The following is a 16,320-nucleotide window of genomic DNA, read 5'->3' on the forward strand; positions in this document are numbered from 1 at the left end:
TGGCTGTTCAGATTTACTTTACAAAAGAGAAGTGTAGGATACTTCTCTTGTTGCCTTATTTGTATTTGACTTTATTAAATGTATTTACATTATCATTTGGTGCAGCCGGGCCGGAGCAGGAGGGGATAAAAAGAGAAAAAAAGGAAGACAGAGGGGGAAATTGTGGGGACAAAAGGGGCATTAGACAGAGAGACAAAAACAACAACAGCAAACACAACAATAACAAAAACAACAACAATAGAGCAACATCAGCACATACGATATGTGCAACTATGATGGTAAAAGTGATAGCAAAGAAGCAGTTAGCGAAATAAATAATAATACAGAAATGACAATGAGCATTTTTACACTGCAAATGGAGCATTACAAATACCAATAGAAATAGCGCTATTGATAATGAACAATACCAATAATTTACCTCTATTATCAACAATACAGTTGTTCAAATGCAACAATACATATACGTAATGATAACTAGAGATAAAAAAAATTAATACCGAAAAATGGAGAGGAAGAAAGAGAAGCAACCTATATTAACCTTGTAGATTGTTATAGTAACAATAGGTTAAGCTTTGTCAGAGTGCCATGTGTTATACCCAGTTTTCCTTAGGGCAACAACGTTAATATATGTTTGATGAAACGTGATTATGTGCATGAGTGTATAGATGTATGTAAATGTATTTGTATATGTACAGAATGTGTATATGTATGTTTGTTCAATGAATGTATATGTACAGTATGTGTATATGTATGTTTGTACAGTGGATGTATATGTACAGTATGTGTATATGTATGTTTGTACAGTGAACGTATATGTATGTTTGTACCGTGAATGTACGTGTGGATGTACGAACTTTGAGTAAAGGTATGTACTGTATTTGTGTATGTATGTGGGAGCGTAGGTACCTATGTATGTATGAATAACGGTGTGTATTTGAGTATACGTGTATTTGTATGTAGAAAGAATTTATAAAAAGTACGAAAGTGGCGTTCGCGAGGTGGTTTCCTTCACCCCTCCCTCGCCACAATGTTCATTTCTTTCTTTTTTTCATCAATTATATGTACAGTATTTGGATTGTTTCCTGCATGTAAAAGTGTCATTATTCCCTACAAAATGTGTTGTATGGTATATTTTGTGTGTCTGTTCAATTAATTGGGTATACATACATTGCTTGGGTTTTCATTCGATTCAATTTTCAGACATTTTGGACCGTATTACCAACGACGAATGAGGTCCAACTGCAGTGCCTTTGGGCCTGCACAAATTTTACCTAGCAACAAGTGGCCACGTAACCAGGAAAAAAAAATAGGAGTGAATCTATGTATCTACCTATTTCACTTGTTAAATTGTATTTTATTCAGAATCAATCAATAATAATTGTATTGTACTTTTCATTAAATATTCCCAGTTTCCAGAAATAAATAACTAAAACCTATATAACGTCCCTATTTTAGTTCAGTTATGCAGATAATGTGACTAATTGTATAATTACTGCGTATTAATTACTTTACCGAATTTTACGGACTAGAAATCGCCCCGAAGTATAAGTTGCACCAGCAAAACGCTCCAAAGAGAGAAACAAATACTGTACAAGTCACACTGACAAGTACAAGTCGCATTTATAAAAAAAAAAAAAAAAGCAAAATCTAATTTAGGTTTATTAATGTTCTGTAAGACATAACAAGTTACATGTTCTGTCACTTTACTTATGCTGCTCAATTACCTTTTGTAGCTTCATATTTTACTACCTGCAGTTGGTAATTTAGCAGAATATGATTTTATTTTTGGAGGCATTTTTATTTTTTCCTCAGTTATTTTTTTTCCACTGGTACAGGAACAACATATAGTTGTCACAAGCCTTGAGTGCTCTTTTTGCGGCTATAGACCTTAATGTTTACTCCTTGGCTCATGTCACTATAACTTAACACTTTAAATCATGGTGAACTTTGATATGACCTGACTGTAAGTCGCAGGACCAGCCAAACTATGAAAAAAGTGGGACTTTAATTGAAGTAAAAGTAGTCCTGAAAATATGGTACCTTTCTAACTCAATATTGACCTCAGTGTATAGAGTCATGCTGTCTTTATCTTCTACTTTCAACCTCACCTTTGTTATGTGTTGCAGGTAAATATCAGGCAAAACCTCAGGGAAAGAACCATGACCCAGTTTCGCATTCACATCTAAAGTGCAGTCCAAATTCAAGGTATTTATCTTGTTAAGTGGATTGTCATGAAGCACGTTTAAGTTCTGTACATTCCAAGTCATGGCTGTTTCATACGGTTTTAGCATTCAGCCAAAAGACCAAACAAAACTTTCTGGTGGAGTCCCTTAATTTATATCTCCACAGAGATGAAATATGAATTTGTTGGGGGGCAGCAGAGTACAGCTTGAGTACAGTATACAATTTGTTCAATAATTTATTTTTGGAAACAAAAATAGAATTACATAAATAACTTTAATTTGTTTGTTGTCAAGATTGAATGATACTTTATTTAATGTTGACCTCGTATGACCTGGCTGGGGTTTCGAACCATGTCCTCTGGAACAAAACACTGGGATCGATGCAAAGAGTGGTGTAATCAGCATTTTTATTCTCTTAGTGGTGACAGCCACAAAAAATACCATATGTCAACAATATAGCTACCTTTAAGTGAAGCACAAAGCTCCTCTTGATTTTATTTTTTATTTTATTTTAATTGCTCGTGATTCAAATTGTTATTTTAAGGCCAACTTGTCTCTCCACCTGCATCGACTCAAACTGCCCGTTGGAGCATCTGGCTGCTGATTGGTCAGCTGCTGCGTGCTGGCAATTATTAGCAAGAAACGTCAGTGCCAAAACGCCAATCAATGAGCCTGTGGGCGGTCTAAAAGGAAACGAGCTTTAGCCTGAGGGGCCGTTTTTCCGCCTGGCACTAGTGTTTGACTTGTCTTCTTTGAATAGCATAACGTTATTTTTGGATGGTAAAAAATGCAAGGGAATAAAACGGCTTTCTGAAAAAACAAAAAAAACAAACAAACAAACAAATTCCCTTGGGGATCAATAAAGTTTGTCTAAGTCACCCCAAACAATTATGTTCCTGTATCTTATTGGTACTTTTGTTTTTTCTCTTCACGTTGTACATTTACTCTAATGTTTAATTTTATTTGTATGTGGGACAATAAAAATACCTGGGTCACACTTTGGACCAGGGGTCACCAACCTTTTTGAAACCAAGAGCTACTACTTGGGTACTGATTAATGCGAAGGGCTACCAGTTTGATACACACTTAAATAAATTGCCAGAAATAGCCAATTTTCTCAATTTACCTTTAACTCTATGATATTATTAATTATTAATGATATTTATCTTTGTGGAAACCCTGATCATCTTAATGATTTCTCACAATAAATATATATAGAAACAGATAAATATCAATATGCAACACTTTATTTTTATATTTTCTCTAGGTGCACATTTTTCAAATAGAACATTTTCAAATGATCACTTCTAAGACAGTCTTGTGAAATCACAATATCCCATTTTAACTAGATAGCCACTAACATTTTTTAACAAATCATGAATTACTTTGCACCATGTTTGTACAAATAATAACTCATGTAAAATACAAAAGTCAACTCTCAAATTTTTAAATAAATCATGTCGCACTTTGAACTGGACATCAAATCTGTTATCTGTTTCTTTGTCAGTTAGTGAAGACCAAGTCTTTAAAATATTTTCTTGGATATTCATATTCTATTTGAGTTTTGTCTCTCTTAGAATTAAAAATGTCGAGCAAAGCGAGACCAGCTTGCTAGTAAATAAATACAATTTAAAAAATTAGAGGCAGCTCACTGGTAAGTGCTGCTATTTGAGCTATTTCTAGAACAGGCCAGCGGGCTACTCATCTGGTCCTTACGGGCTACCTGGTGCCCGCGGGCACCGCGTTGGTGACCCCTGCTTTGGACACTCCTGCTATTCGATATTTTGTTCCAAAGACTGTTAAGGGAGTGGGGGAAAAGTTTTTCCAATTTATTTTTTAAAAATGAATTTAAAGACCGAAGTCTTGTCAAAGGGATCCACGTTTTCACTTTGGTAAAACAATCTTGCCTTCCGTCATACTTCCGGTAAACAAGCCATTTGATTTTGCTCCATTGGTGACGTTTTTGCCATTGGGGACGTCAGCGGATTATCTATACATTGTATAGATTTACCCAAACTGCTTTGCTGGAGTCCGCCATTGTAGTCAATAATCTCCTTCTTTTTCGCTATCCTCTTGTTGTGGGGCAGACTGGCTCGTACAAACATCCTCCGCTGTTGCCATTTCTAATGCAAAGTAGCTTATAGTTCTAACTTCTATCTGTCAGTAGACTCCGTATGGAAGCGCTTAAAACTACAACAAAGATGACGGGGAGAAGACGCAGACGAAGAGGAGCCACGTAAATAAGACACAAAACGGCATATTCTGAAGAGACGGTCAGAAAGCGGCTTGAAAACGGTCTGTAAAACATAATATTTGCAAAATTTTGACCAAAGAACCACCATTACATGTTATGTAGACCACAAGGAAGTGTTTTCAATGTAGAAAAATGTCATAATATGACCCTTTTAATGTCTCAATAAGTGCTTCCCCCTCACTGTGACATCACAACGTAGCCAGACTGCAAAACCCTGTTTAGTTTAGTTTATTAAGGATCCCCATTAGTCTACACTGCAGTGGAGACTATTCTTCCTGGGGTCCAGGCAAAAAACATCACACAATCACAAAACAAAAGATTACAATGCAATGATCAAATAATAAAATGTTGTAATACAAAAATAGCAACAGCAAAGAACCAAAAAAAGTAATAATAACTTTGAGTTTACATAATAATGTTCATACCAAAGATAAAAAGAGCAATATAAAAATAGATATATATATATTTTTGCAAAAATAAAACAAAGAACCAATGGCCTAAAATATACACATCAGTGTACCAAAGACAAACAATAAGTGGCGAAAAAGTACCATCCATCCATTTTCTACTGCTTGTCCCACAATCAATAAGATAGTCAATAGTCAATAAAAACAGTCATGACATTAGGTACAATCTAGAATAATCTCTTTCCGCAATACTTCTCCTCTTAGTCTATTATTAAAACCCACTATGCTGGTGATTGATACCAGATATTGTGGAAGTCGATTCCAGTAAGTGATTGCCATATACATTACAGTCTTTTTCAAAACGTAAATTTTGGGTTTAAGACGGGTGAAAGCACCTCTTAGGGCTAGCCTGGTACCATAGTTGTGACTGTCATTAGCAAGCAACAGCTGACCATACAGATATGAAGGTTTATGGTATGTATAGATTTTTTTTTAAAATGTGAACAGAGGCATCCAAAATTGCATGCATTGTGATTGAAGGCTTTGACATTGTTTAACACGAGTATCCAGCATTGTAACAACATTTTTAAGTCAGAAAAGAGTACATTTATCATAGGCCCCCTTTGAGTTGAGTTGAGTTGAGTTGAGTTGAGTTTGAGTTTATTTCGAACATGCAAGCATACAACATTATACATCACAATTTCCAGTATCTCTTTTCAACATGTTCGAAAAGGAGTAGGAAGAAGCAGAGCTTATTTAATCCTACCCCTTTTCTTTACATAACAGTTGCAAAACTTATTGTTCACTTCCTGTTCACAATTTTTTCACAATAAACTCCATAAGTAATCACAATAAAAATAAATAAATAAATAATAGTAAAAATGTAATAATAATAATTGGTGAAGTAAGTCATATTTCATATGATGAGATAAGTAAGATTACTTTAAGAATGAATGAATGGATGGATGAAATAAATTGACAATGTTTGTCATGGTTCTTCTTCTTTGTACTTTGTAAACACTTTAAGTTTGAAGAGTTTCTTGAAGTGGATCATATTAGTACATTGTTTGATTGCTTTGCTTAATCCATTCCATAATTGAATTCCACATACTGATATACTGAAGGTCTTAAGTGTTGTACGTGCAAACAAATGTTTTAAATTACGTTTTTCTCTAAGATTATATTTCTCCTCTTTTTTTGAGAAGAATTGTTGTATATTCTTGGGTAGCAGGTTATAGTTTGCTTTGTGCATAATTTTAGCTGTTTGCAAATTCACTATGTCGTGGAATTTCAGTATTTTTGATTCAATAAATAAAGGGTTTGTATGTTCTCTATATCCAACATTATGTATTATTCTAACTGATCTTTTTTGTAACACCGTTAATGAATGAAGTGTACTTTTGTAATTATTTCCCCATATTTCTACACAGTAGCTCAGATATGGTAACACTAGTGAGCAGTAGAGAATATGAAGGGATTTTTGGTCTAGAACATGTTTTGCTTTATTCATTATTGACGTGTTTCTTGCAACTTTATGTTGTATATTTTTACGTGAGATTTCCAGTTCAATTTATCATCAATCATTATACCTAGAAATTTGGTTTCATTTACTCTTTCAATTTCTATTCCGTCTATTTGTATTTGTGTTTGACTTTCTCTTCTACTGTTACCAAATAGCATTATTTTAGTTTTACTAAGATTCAACGATAGTCTGTTTTTGTCAAACCATCTTTTTAATTTGTTAATTTCTTCTGTTATTATTTGTATTATCTCCTGTGTGTTCTCTCCTGAACAAAACGCTGTTGTATCATCCGCAAATAATACTAACTTTAAATCTTTTGTAACTTTACAAATGTCATTTATATAGAGATTGAATAATTTAGGTCCTAGTATTGATCCCTGAGGTACACCACAGGATATATTTAGCGTTGTAGACGTGTGTTCGCCTAGCTTCACGTATTGTTTCCTGTTTGTTAGATAACTTCTTATCCAGTTTAAGACTAACCCTCTGATGCCATATCGTTCTAGTTTTTTGATTAAAATATTGTGATTAATTGTGTCAAATGCTTTAGTTAGATCCATAAAAACCGCTGCCGCACATTTTTTACTATCTATTGCATTGGTAATTTCTTCTGTAATTTCAATTAAAGCCATTGAAGTTGAAACATTAGCTCTGTATCTATATTGGTTCTCTTCGAGTATTCTATTTTTATTTATGAAACTTTCTAATCTCTTATTGAACAGTTTTTCAATGATTTTAGAAAATTGTGGAAGTAGAGAAACAGGTCTATAATTTGTAAATTGATGTTTGTCTCCAGTCTTATAAATTGGTGCAACTTTAGCTATTTTCATTTTGTTTGGAAAAACAAGAAGAAGTCCAGTTGCCTTTTTCATGTTACGTTGCCTTATTACTGATGATGTCATTCTCTGTGACTGTGGTGCAGGCGCAAGTCCAAGTACACTTCCAGCAACAGCAGAAAGGCTTCAGAGCGAGAGTGCGTGGCTCCAGATAACAGGCAGAGCGAGCAGCAGGAGGTGACAAGCAGTCGAGGCCATGCGGGGGAAAGCGCGGCCCCAAGGCACGTCACAAAGACCAGCAGCTCGGAGTGGAACAGCTCAGATGACCTTGCTCTCTCCGAGCCTGAGGAAAGAGAGACTTACCGCTCCAACGACGCTGCCGCCCCCAACTCGCAGTGTCCTCACGTCCCCCTGGCCTATCATCCCCCCGGCAACGCCGCCACAGAACCTCTCCAGCTGAGCAGTCAGCATCAGCTCAGCACGGCAGGCTCTCCTCATCTCCGACCCGGCCAGCGGCTCTCCCCTCATCAGGGCGAAACAAGCGAGGCCGTGTTCCGCTCCAGGACACTTCAAGAACCCTTCCAAGCGAGTCCTCGCCTTTCCACCTCATCCTTCGTCAGCCCCCACAGGAAGCCTGACATATCCGGCCTGCGGACCTTCTCGGACGCCAGCTCCAAGTCGGGCTCGGAACCGGAAAGGAGCACCCCGTCGTCGTGCGAGAGCGACGACAGACTGCCGGGGTACAGAGCCGAGCAGGCGGCGTCTTCTCAGGAGGTCTCTCTCACCACGTACTTCAACGTGGACAACTGCATGACGGAAACGTACCGTCTCAAGTACCACAACCAGAGGCCGCTGCTGCTGTCGGCCACGGTGCCGCGAGCAGCGGGCGCATCGGAGCGATGGGACGCCGCTCTCGCTGCAGACACGCCAGATGTGCAAAAAGCCAAACCCGAATCAAGTAAGCTGTCTCTTGTCTCTTACACAACGCTTATATAATTGTTGATGTGTTTATGTTCATATTTTCCCAGGCAATACGAGCAATAAGCCCACTGCAAAATGGAACCCGGTGACAGCCAAAGGCCTGGATGAACGAGGCTTTTTATGAGGCGACCTTTTGTTTACATGCATGAACCGTGTGGTCACATGAGATTGAAACTGGATGCCAAAGAGTTTACGAAGTGGGAATGCACCTGCTGAACAAAAGTATTGGGACAGCGGCCCATTCTGCAGCAGGGGTGTCCAAACTTGCCAAAAAATTGTAGAATATGTACGAGGGGCGGTACTTTGATACATTGATTTTGTACATTAATACTGCAAAAAACAATGCAATGAAGGGCAAGCTATGCTAAGTTATTGGAAGCAAACCTTAGCTTTTGTTATCGCCGAAATAGTGTAAATATCTCTCTGATGATGAATTAATTTAGTTTTTACATGAGAAAAACCGACTCGTGCGTCTTCGGGCCGCACTTTGGACACCCCTGACCTACAAGAAAATATGAAGAGTTAATGTGTAAGAATCGATTGTCCTTGTTTTGAGGAAATCAATGTTTTTTGAAGCACTTTTTGATGAAAAAGCCATCTTTGTGATGTGGGTTGCAATTAGATCGTTTCTAACGACCAAAATTGATAGTCTCCATTTGAAAACTGAACTTTTATCACAAAAATGTAATCTTTTAAATTTTGTACAAATTTTGCAGCAAAAACATACGTCTAAACGTTTCTTTGCAAAAACAGAGTAATGCGTATTGGTGCCCTGAAAACAGATCATTTTGTTCACTGTAATAAATGTATTCCATCCAAACAAACACCTTACACTGACCGCTGCATCTCGACATTGTACCATTGACTGCTGCGTCAAAAGACAGCAACAGCAGAATAAACACATGACTCAGTTCATCATTGGAGAAAGTAGGCGCTACACACATATCCTATGCTTTATGTACACAGGCAATAGGCGGCATTTTTCCCACCGCACTGTCGACATTTCTTGCTCTCACAGATTTATCAGGACAGCGTCTCTTTTTGCGCCAACTCGGCGAGGGCACCATCCGCTCACAGATTTCATCAAAGTTACTCATTATTGACGCTTTAATTTAGTTACAGTCACGGCAAAACAGACGCGAAACGAGCGAACATGTGCCTTTGCAGCACATGTTTGTGCTGCAAAGACAGCAGGGCGCTTGTCGCTTTCTGAAGTAAAACGGAATATTCAGCAGTTAAATGCGAAAGAAGATAAGTCGCTTTTGCGGAAAGTTCGATTTTACCTACCGGTAGACAATGGTGTAAATTAGGGGTTGTTCTCAAACTTAACCTTTTTGACCTCAGCGCCCAGCTTTTCCCACTTAAATATCACCACTAAATTAGTAATCTTACTCTTGAATTTAATCGTATTCAATAATTATATCTAGCATGGCATTAGTTTAACATGATTAACCCTTTCAAATGATATGAAAGCATGTGTTCATCACAAATATTATTATCAATTCTTAGGTCAGGCTGATTGCAAAAATATATACTAATCAAATATACTGCAAAAGAAGGGACTCAAAAAACTGAGAAAAAATAAATTTACATACAATTAAGCAGCGCTATAATAAATACCTTTAAACTAAATGAATAATGAACAATAACATTCATGTACTTGTAAATAAACTGTCAATAAAATGTGAGTGCAAATGAGAATACAGCGCCAGCATTTTAGTCATAATTTTTGCGCTTAAAATACATTTCTCTTTGACCAAGTACTATCTATCTATCTATTTAGCTCTAGACTTCTTCTCTTTGTTTGAGATTGTCATTACTGCCACAAGTGGTGGAAAAGTGTATTACAGCTGAGAAAGCGATATTTTTGACGGCCCTGTAGGGAGCTCTCGCGCCCCATCAATGAGTGGTTAAAAAACATTGGTGTACTGTGAACTAATTAGTGGTACTCACAAGTAAAAATACGCAAAATGGCTTTTTTTTTGTTTTTTTGCGCATGAACTCTTCATATAGATCCCTTTTGCAGCTATGCAAGGTTAATAGCTGGCGTATGTCCATTTGTGAGGTCAGAGGTCACCGGCGTTGGACCTGAGAGAGGGCTCGAAATCTCAGTACGAGTTCATCCAACGGTGATTTATGGGCTTCCGCACCAAACTCATCCAAGCATGCCTTTGTGGCCCTTGCTTTGTTTATGCACTGGGAACAGACATAGGGCCTTCCCAAAGTGTCCCCACAAGTGTTCAATCGTTTGTGATGACAAATTTCATTGAGATGTGTCCCAAGACTTTTGTCCATACAGCGTATGCCGTGACACCCCCAAAATGTATTTATGCAAGCTCGTCACTTATAAGTGAAGCCTCGTTTAAATATGAAAGATGTTCTGTATGGCTTTATACATTATTAACACTCCTTTCTCACACACATTGTCTTCCACTTTTGCTTTTCACCAACGTCTGGACACTTTATATGTCGCACTGAAGCTCTTTCAATCCCATTTTGTTGTGGGAACATGTTTATTTTTTTATTCGCCCTATAAACATGGAGAGGTGCTGTGGAATAGAACACAAGGGTTTGGAGTTGTTATATGATTGTCAAGGAATATGATGTCCTAAGTTCTCAGCCAGAATCGAGCAAGTGTACAGTGGATCCGTGCATATTCGCCATTCAGCGTTCACATCCCTGCAAATTGGCAGATTCTTTATCCACCCAAAATTGTTTTATAGTTTTTTACTGTTGTCAAATTACTGGTTGTATTTTTTCTCCAAAATTAAGTTGTTTTTAAGTATTTTTTTTTTTTGCAGAATATACTTGTCATTCACTCTGAGTCAGTAATCATTTATAAATACTGCAGCTTAGGACCGCATGTCACAGCTAGCCGTCAGGCAGATTGACGTGGCACTACCAGTGTTGCCAACTGTTAACAAGCAATTAGCGACAAATCTACAGACTTTTTTTTTAGATGTTTTGAAGTCATGAAAGCACTTTTCTCCCTGCAGTAAAAGTCCTCAATGAGCAGCAAGTGCTTTCATTAACCCCGTGTACTGTCAGGTTGACAGTAGCCTCACGCAGCAGTCCCAGCTTCAGTCAGAGCAGACCGCAAATGAAATACCCGCTGTTTCCGCCATAGTTTACAGAGCAAAATGTAAATGTCGATTTTATTCACGCTAAAATAAATCAATGCAACTTCCCAATCTGTGGAGTGAAATTACTGGCAAAACTCCAGAAACACAATTTTTTTTACTCATGCCCAACGATTCACAAGTAAAAAAAAAACTGTTTTGTTCAATTATAAAACATTGCGCAAGTAAAAAAAACAACAATTCTGCAAGTTAAAAAAAATTTGCTGCAAGTAAAAAAAAGATTCGCAAGTATAAAAACAACTTTCTGCAAGTATAAAAACAATTTTCTCTAAGTAAAAGAACACCTCGCAAGTTAGAAAAAAGTAGTTTTTCAATTAAATAAAACATTTTGCATTTAAAAAAAACTATTTTCTGTGAGAAAAAAAAGATAACATTTTCTGCAAGTACAAACATATTTTTGCAAGTAGAATGATTAGCAAGTAAACAAAAATTTTGCAAGTAAAAAAAAATAGTTTGCAAGTATTAAACAATTTTCTGCAAGTATAAAAACAATTTTCTGCAAAGATAAAAACAATTTTCTGCAAGTGAAAGAACAATTCGCAAGTAAAAATTACTTTTTTTTATATTTAAAACAATTTTTTTTAAATTAAAAAACGTTTTGCACATAAAAAAAAATTATGCAAGTAAAAAAAAGATTGTCACTTATAAAAACAGTTTTCTCCAAGTATAAACATGCCCAACGATTCACAAGTAAAAAAAAAAACAGTTTTGTTCAATTATAAAACATTGCGCAAGTAAAAACAACAACAATTCTGCAAGTTATAGACAATTCGCTGCAAGTAAAAAAAAGATTCGCAAGTCTAAAAACAATTTTCTGCAAGTAGAAAAACTATTTTCTCTAAGTAAAAGAACACCTCGCAAGTTAAAAAAAAAAGTAGTTTTTCAATTAAAAAAACATTTTGTATTTAAAAAAAACTATTTTCTGAGAGAAAAAAATATTACATTTTCTGCAAGTACAAAAATATTTTTGCAAGTAGAATGATAAGCAAGTAAACAACAATTTTGCAAGTAAAAAAAAATTGTTGTAAGTATTAAACAATTTTCTGCAAGTATAAAAACAATTTTCTGCAAAGATAAAAACAATTTTCTGCAAGTGAAAGAACAATTCGCAAGCAAAAATACCTTTTTTTTCTATTTAAAACAATATTTTTTTTCAATTAAAAAACGTTTTGCACATTTAAAAAAAAATGCAAGTAAAAAAAAGATTGTCACTTATAAAAACAGTTTTCTCCAAGTATAAACATGCCCAACGATTCACAAGTAAAAAAACCAGTTTTGTTCAATTATAAAACATTGCGCAAGTAAAAAAAACAACAATTCTGCAAGTAAAAAAAAAAAATCGCTGCAAGTAAAAAAAAGATTTGCAAGTATAAAAACTATTTTCTGCAAGTATAAAAACAATTTTCTCTAAGTAAAAGAACACCACACAAGTTAAAAAAAAGTAGTTTTTCAATTGAAAAAAACATTTTGCATTTAAAAAAAACTATTTTCTGTGAGAAAAAAAATTACATTTTCTGCAAGTACAAAAATATTTTTGCAAGTAGAATGATTAGCAAGTAAACAAACATTTTGCAAGTTAAGGTATTAAACAATGTTCTGCAAGTATAAAAACAATTTTCTGCAAATATAAAAACAATTTTCTGCAAGTGAAAGAACAATTCGCAAGTAAAAATTACTTTTTTTTTGTATTTGAAACAATATTTTTTTTCAATTAAAAAACGTTTTTTATATTAAAAAAAATTATGCAAGTAAAAAAATGATTTTCACTTATAAAAACAGTTTTCTCCAAGTATAAACATTATTTTCTGCAAGTAAAAGAACAGATCGTGAGTAAAAAATATTCAATTAAAAAAAAATTCTACAAGTAAAAAAAAAAAGCTTTGCAAATATAGAAACAATTTTCTGCAAGTATAACAAAAAATTTCTGTAAGTAAAAGAGCGAATTGCAAATTTAAAAAATGCTTTTCTGCAAGTAAAAAAAAGATTTTCTGCTAGTTAAAACTTTGGCAGTAATATTCCACACTTGCACTCAGAGTACCAGTATTTCGCAATCTACAACAAAGGGGAACAAGCTAAACCTGTAAGTTTACACTTTCTTCTGTCCGCCATTTTGCTCATCACCCTGCTATTTTTTTTTAAATACTTTTGGCGACGGCATCCATGCGCAAAAAAACCTAGCTCTAACCGCCTTAAATTGACTCAGCAGCGCCACCTGTCATTGTAGACTACAAATTACGGGTGCTCAGAGTGCAAGTGTGTGGATTGTGCAAGGTGGAGTATTACATCCAAAAGCTTTAACTTGAAGAAAAAAATGTTATACTTTAGTTAATTGAGATAATGTAAATTATTATCAGGAACACAGTGGAAAGTAACTAAATCATTGAGATATTGTCTAAATTCAACGTGATTGGTGGGAACTATTTTTTCTTCCGCCAAGATAAGTACGCAATGTGCAAGCGCAGCGGCACGCTCAGTCATTCGGTCTGTCATTTGTTTGTTTAAGAAAATTACTGGCAATTAAAATGAGTCACTTCGTTTGATAAAACAGCAAGTGTATGTGTCCTTTTATGATAGGCTATTAGGAGTCTCTACAAACAGCCTTGAATATGAATGAGATAACGCATTCAGTGCGGAATAACGCCGTCATTTGTTTGGCCCCGTGATTTTTTTTTTTTAAAGATGATTCCCCAAAAGCAGCAACACTTGAAATACACTACTTTTTATATTTTACCGTACACATTAGGTATATTTGCACAAAGTATCGGTATCGGATCGATATCGCCAATACCAGCCTGAATTCCATGCGATATCGGATCGGTAAAGAAAATCAATAGTATCGCACATCATTCATTACCTTCCAGTCTTTTGATCAGATTTGATACTCTTGACAATTACTCTAACAAGGCAGAGCAAACGTTATTCAAATTCAAAGGAGAAAAATAATCTATTAAAGTTCTAATCCAAATGAGCATTTTTCAAAACGCACTTTTTTAATCTCTCCTCGGACGTTATTCTTCTTTCCTGCAGCGTCTATTGCGATGCAATATGCAAATGAAGCCATGACGTCATCTAGCGACTTTTAGGACAGCCAATAGCGACTTTCCTACCTGAGGAGTTGGCAACACTGAGCAGACAGAAGTGCTGTTGTAGCGCTAGCTTGACGGCTAGGCTAAAAGCTGAGTCATACTCGGATTCCATCTGTTCTATCGATCATCTTTTGTTATCATTCGTTAGTGGTGAGTACATTTTTTTATCTAAACTACGGTCATTAGGTGTGTGAGATCTATTTGGGGATTAAAAGGGGTTGTTTGCAACTTGCTCGCTGTTACATTTTTCAAATCAAAAGATATAACACCACCAGCTAGCTTATAGTAGCATTAGTGGATTAACAGAACACATCTAACCGTTTTTTTTAAATGCCTATGTTTTTCACATTTAAAAACTAAATGAAATAAAAACATTCCCATCAGCCCAAGAAATGTGTCTGGTGTTCAGGTGGGTCATATATTCAATATAATGGTGGCTGTGAGCTAACTAAATTGCTATCATTAGCTAACATCATGCGATGAGTTGGCGACTTGTCCAGGTTGTACGCCTCCTTCCGCCCGATTGTAGCTGAGATAGGCTCCAGCGCCCCCCGCGACTCCGAAGGGAATAAGCGATAGTACATGGATGGATGGATGTAGGGCTGGGCGATATGTCGATATACTCGATATATTGCGGGTTTGTCTCTGTGCGATATAGAAAATGACTATATTGTGATATTCGAGTATATGTTCTCACGCAGTTGCTTTTAGCTGCGGGCATATCACTACAGACTCTCGTAGCTCTTTCCTGTGTCTCCTCACAGACAGACAAGCGCACCTTCTTACACACGTTTCATACTGTCACATCATATGTCACATACGTATACGCCCTCGCGCAGCAAAGAGGTAGCAGCATGGGTAACGTTAGCTGTGATGCTAACGGAGTGGTGCGAGTGGTAATACGAGAGAGAGAAGGTGCGAATCTGGTGACAAATGAAGGAAAAATTAATTCCCCCAAAAAACAGCAGGGGGTCCATCGTCTGGCGGTGGTTTGGCTTCAAGTGGGAATATGTCGAACAGACAACCGTAATTTGTCAAGTGTGGCGCGAAAGCGTTGCTATAAAAAGTAGCATTACTGCTAATATGTAGCATCATTTGAAAAGTCACATGCTAGAGAATGAAGAGTGCTTACTCCGCATGTCAACATCTCCGTTCGGTGCCACACGCCCACACCATCAAAATGCAGAGGCAAACATTTCCAGATCAACACCGTATGAAAAAAATAGTGATTTTTTTTAGTTGTGATTTCCATGAAAGTTTTAAAGTAGCATATATTAATGCAGTATGAAGAAGAATGTTTTAATGTAGACACATAGAATCATCATACTGCTGTGATTATATGCATCAAGTGTTCATTCAAGGCTAAGGCAAAATATTGAGATATGTATCTTGTATCGCGATATGGCCTTAAAATATCGCGATATTAAAAAAAGGCCATATCGCCCAGCCCTAGATGGATGGATGGATAGCTAACATCATACAAAAACATGTTACACATGAGCGTAGTAACTGAACGTCCAGGGCCTCAGCACCAAATTGTGAAGCCGTCTAATCCCACCCTGGACCTAAACCCTTGGCATGTTTGCGTGCAATAAAAAACTAATTGCAATTGATTTGGGTAAAACTAGCTTATTAGAAAACACGTATCAAAACTGATATTTCTTTATGACCTATCGAAAATAAGGACCAGGAGAAAAATATTGTTTGGTGTTCGGGTCTGTGGGACCCGTTTTCATTTTTTATTAAAATAAAAATTATACAATTAATTAATTTTTCAAACTGAGACTCACTCACTTTGGCTCATTTTCTGTGAAGAACATATATCAGAATACATATTTAATGACCATACACCCCCCTTACACATTTCTATTACATATAAGATGTCCGGGTCCACTGGACCCGGGGCTAATAGAAGTGTGAAAATTGATGTTCTGTGTACCCCCCCCCCCCCCCCCCCACACACACACACAC

At 36.3% G+C, this 16,320-nt stretch overlaps 1 protein-coding gene across 3 annotated transcripts in view; it reads left to right on the plus strand.

The window, feature by feature from the left end:
• usp53b (ubiquitin specific peptidase 53b) overlaps nucleotides 1-15,554 on the plus strand; it is a 94,205-nt gene extending 78,651 nt beyond the window's left edge. For all 3 annotated transcript variants that reach the window (XM_062027064.1, XM_062027065.1, XM_062027066.1), the window contains 3 exons: nucleotides 2,127-2,205; nucleotides 7,289-8,100; nucleotides 8,171-15,554. In XM_062027064.1, the coding sequence (XP_061883048.1) occupies nucleotides 2,127-2,205; nucleotides 7,289-8,100; nucleotides 8,171-8,247 (968 nt within the window). In that variant the 3' untranslated portion in view covers nucleotides 8,248-15,554. The remainder of the gene's footprint in view (nucleotides 1-2,126; nucleotides 2,206-7,288; nucleotides 8,101-8,170) is intronic.
• The last annotated feature ends 766 nt before the right edge of the window (nucleotides 15,555-16,320 follow it).

Source organism: Entelurus aequoreus, linkage group LG18 (assembly GCF_033978785.1).
Source record: "Entelurus aequoreus isolate RoL-2023_Sb linkage group LG18, RoL_Eaeq_v1.1, whole genome shotgun sequence".
Lineage (NCBI taxonomy): Eukaryota > Metazoa > Chordata > Actinopteri > Syngnathiformes > Syngnathidae > Entelurus > Entelurus aequoreus.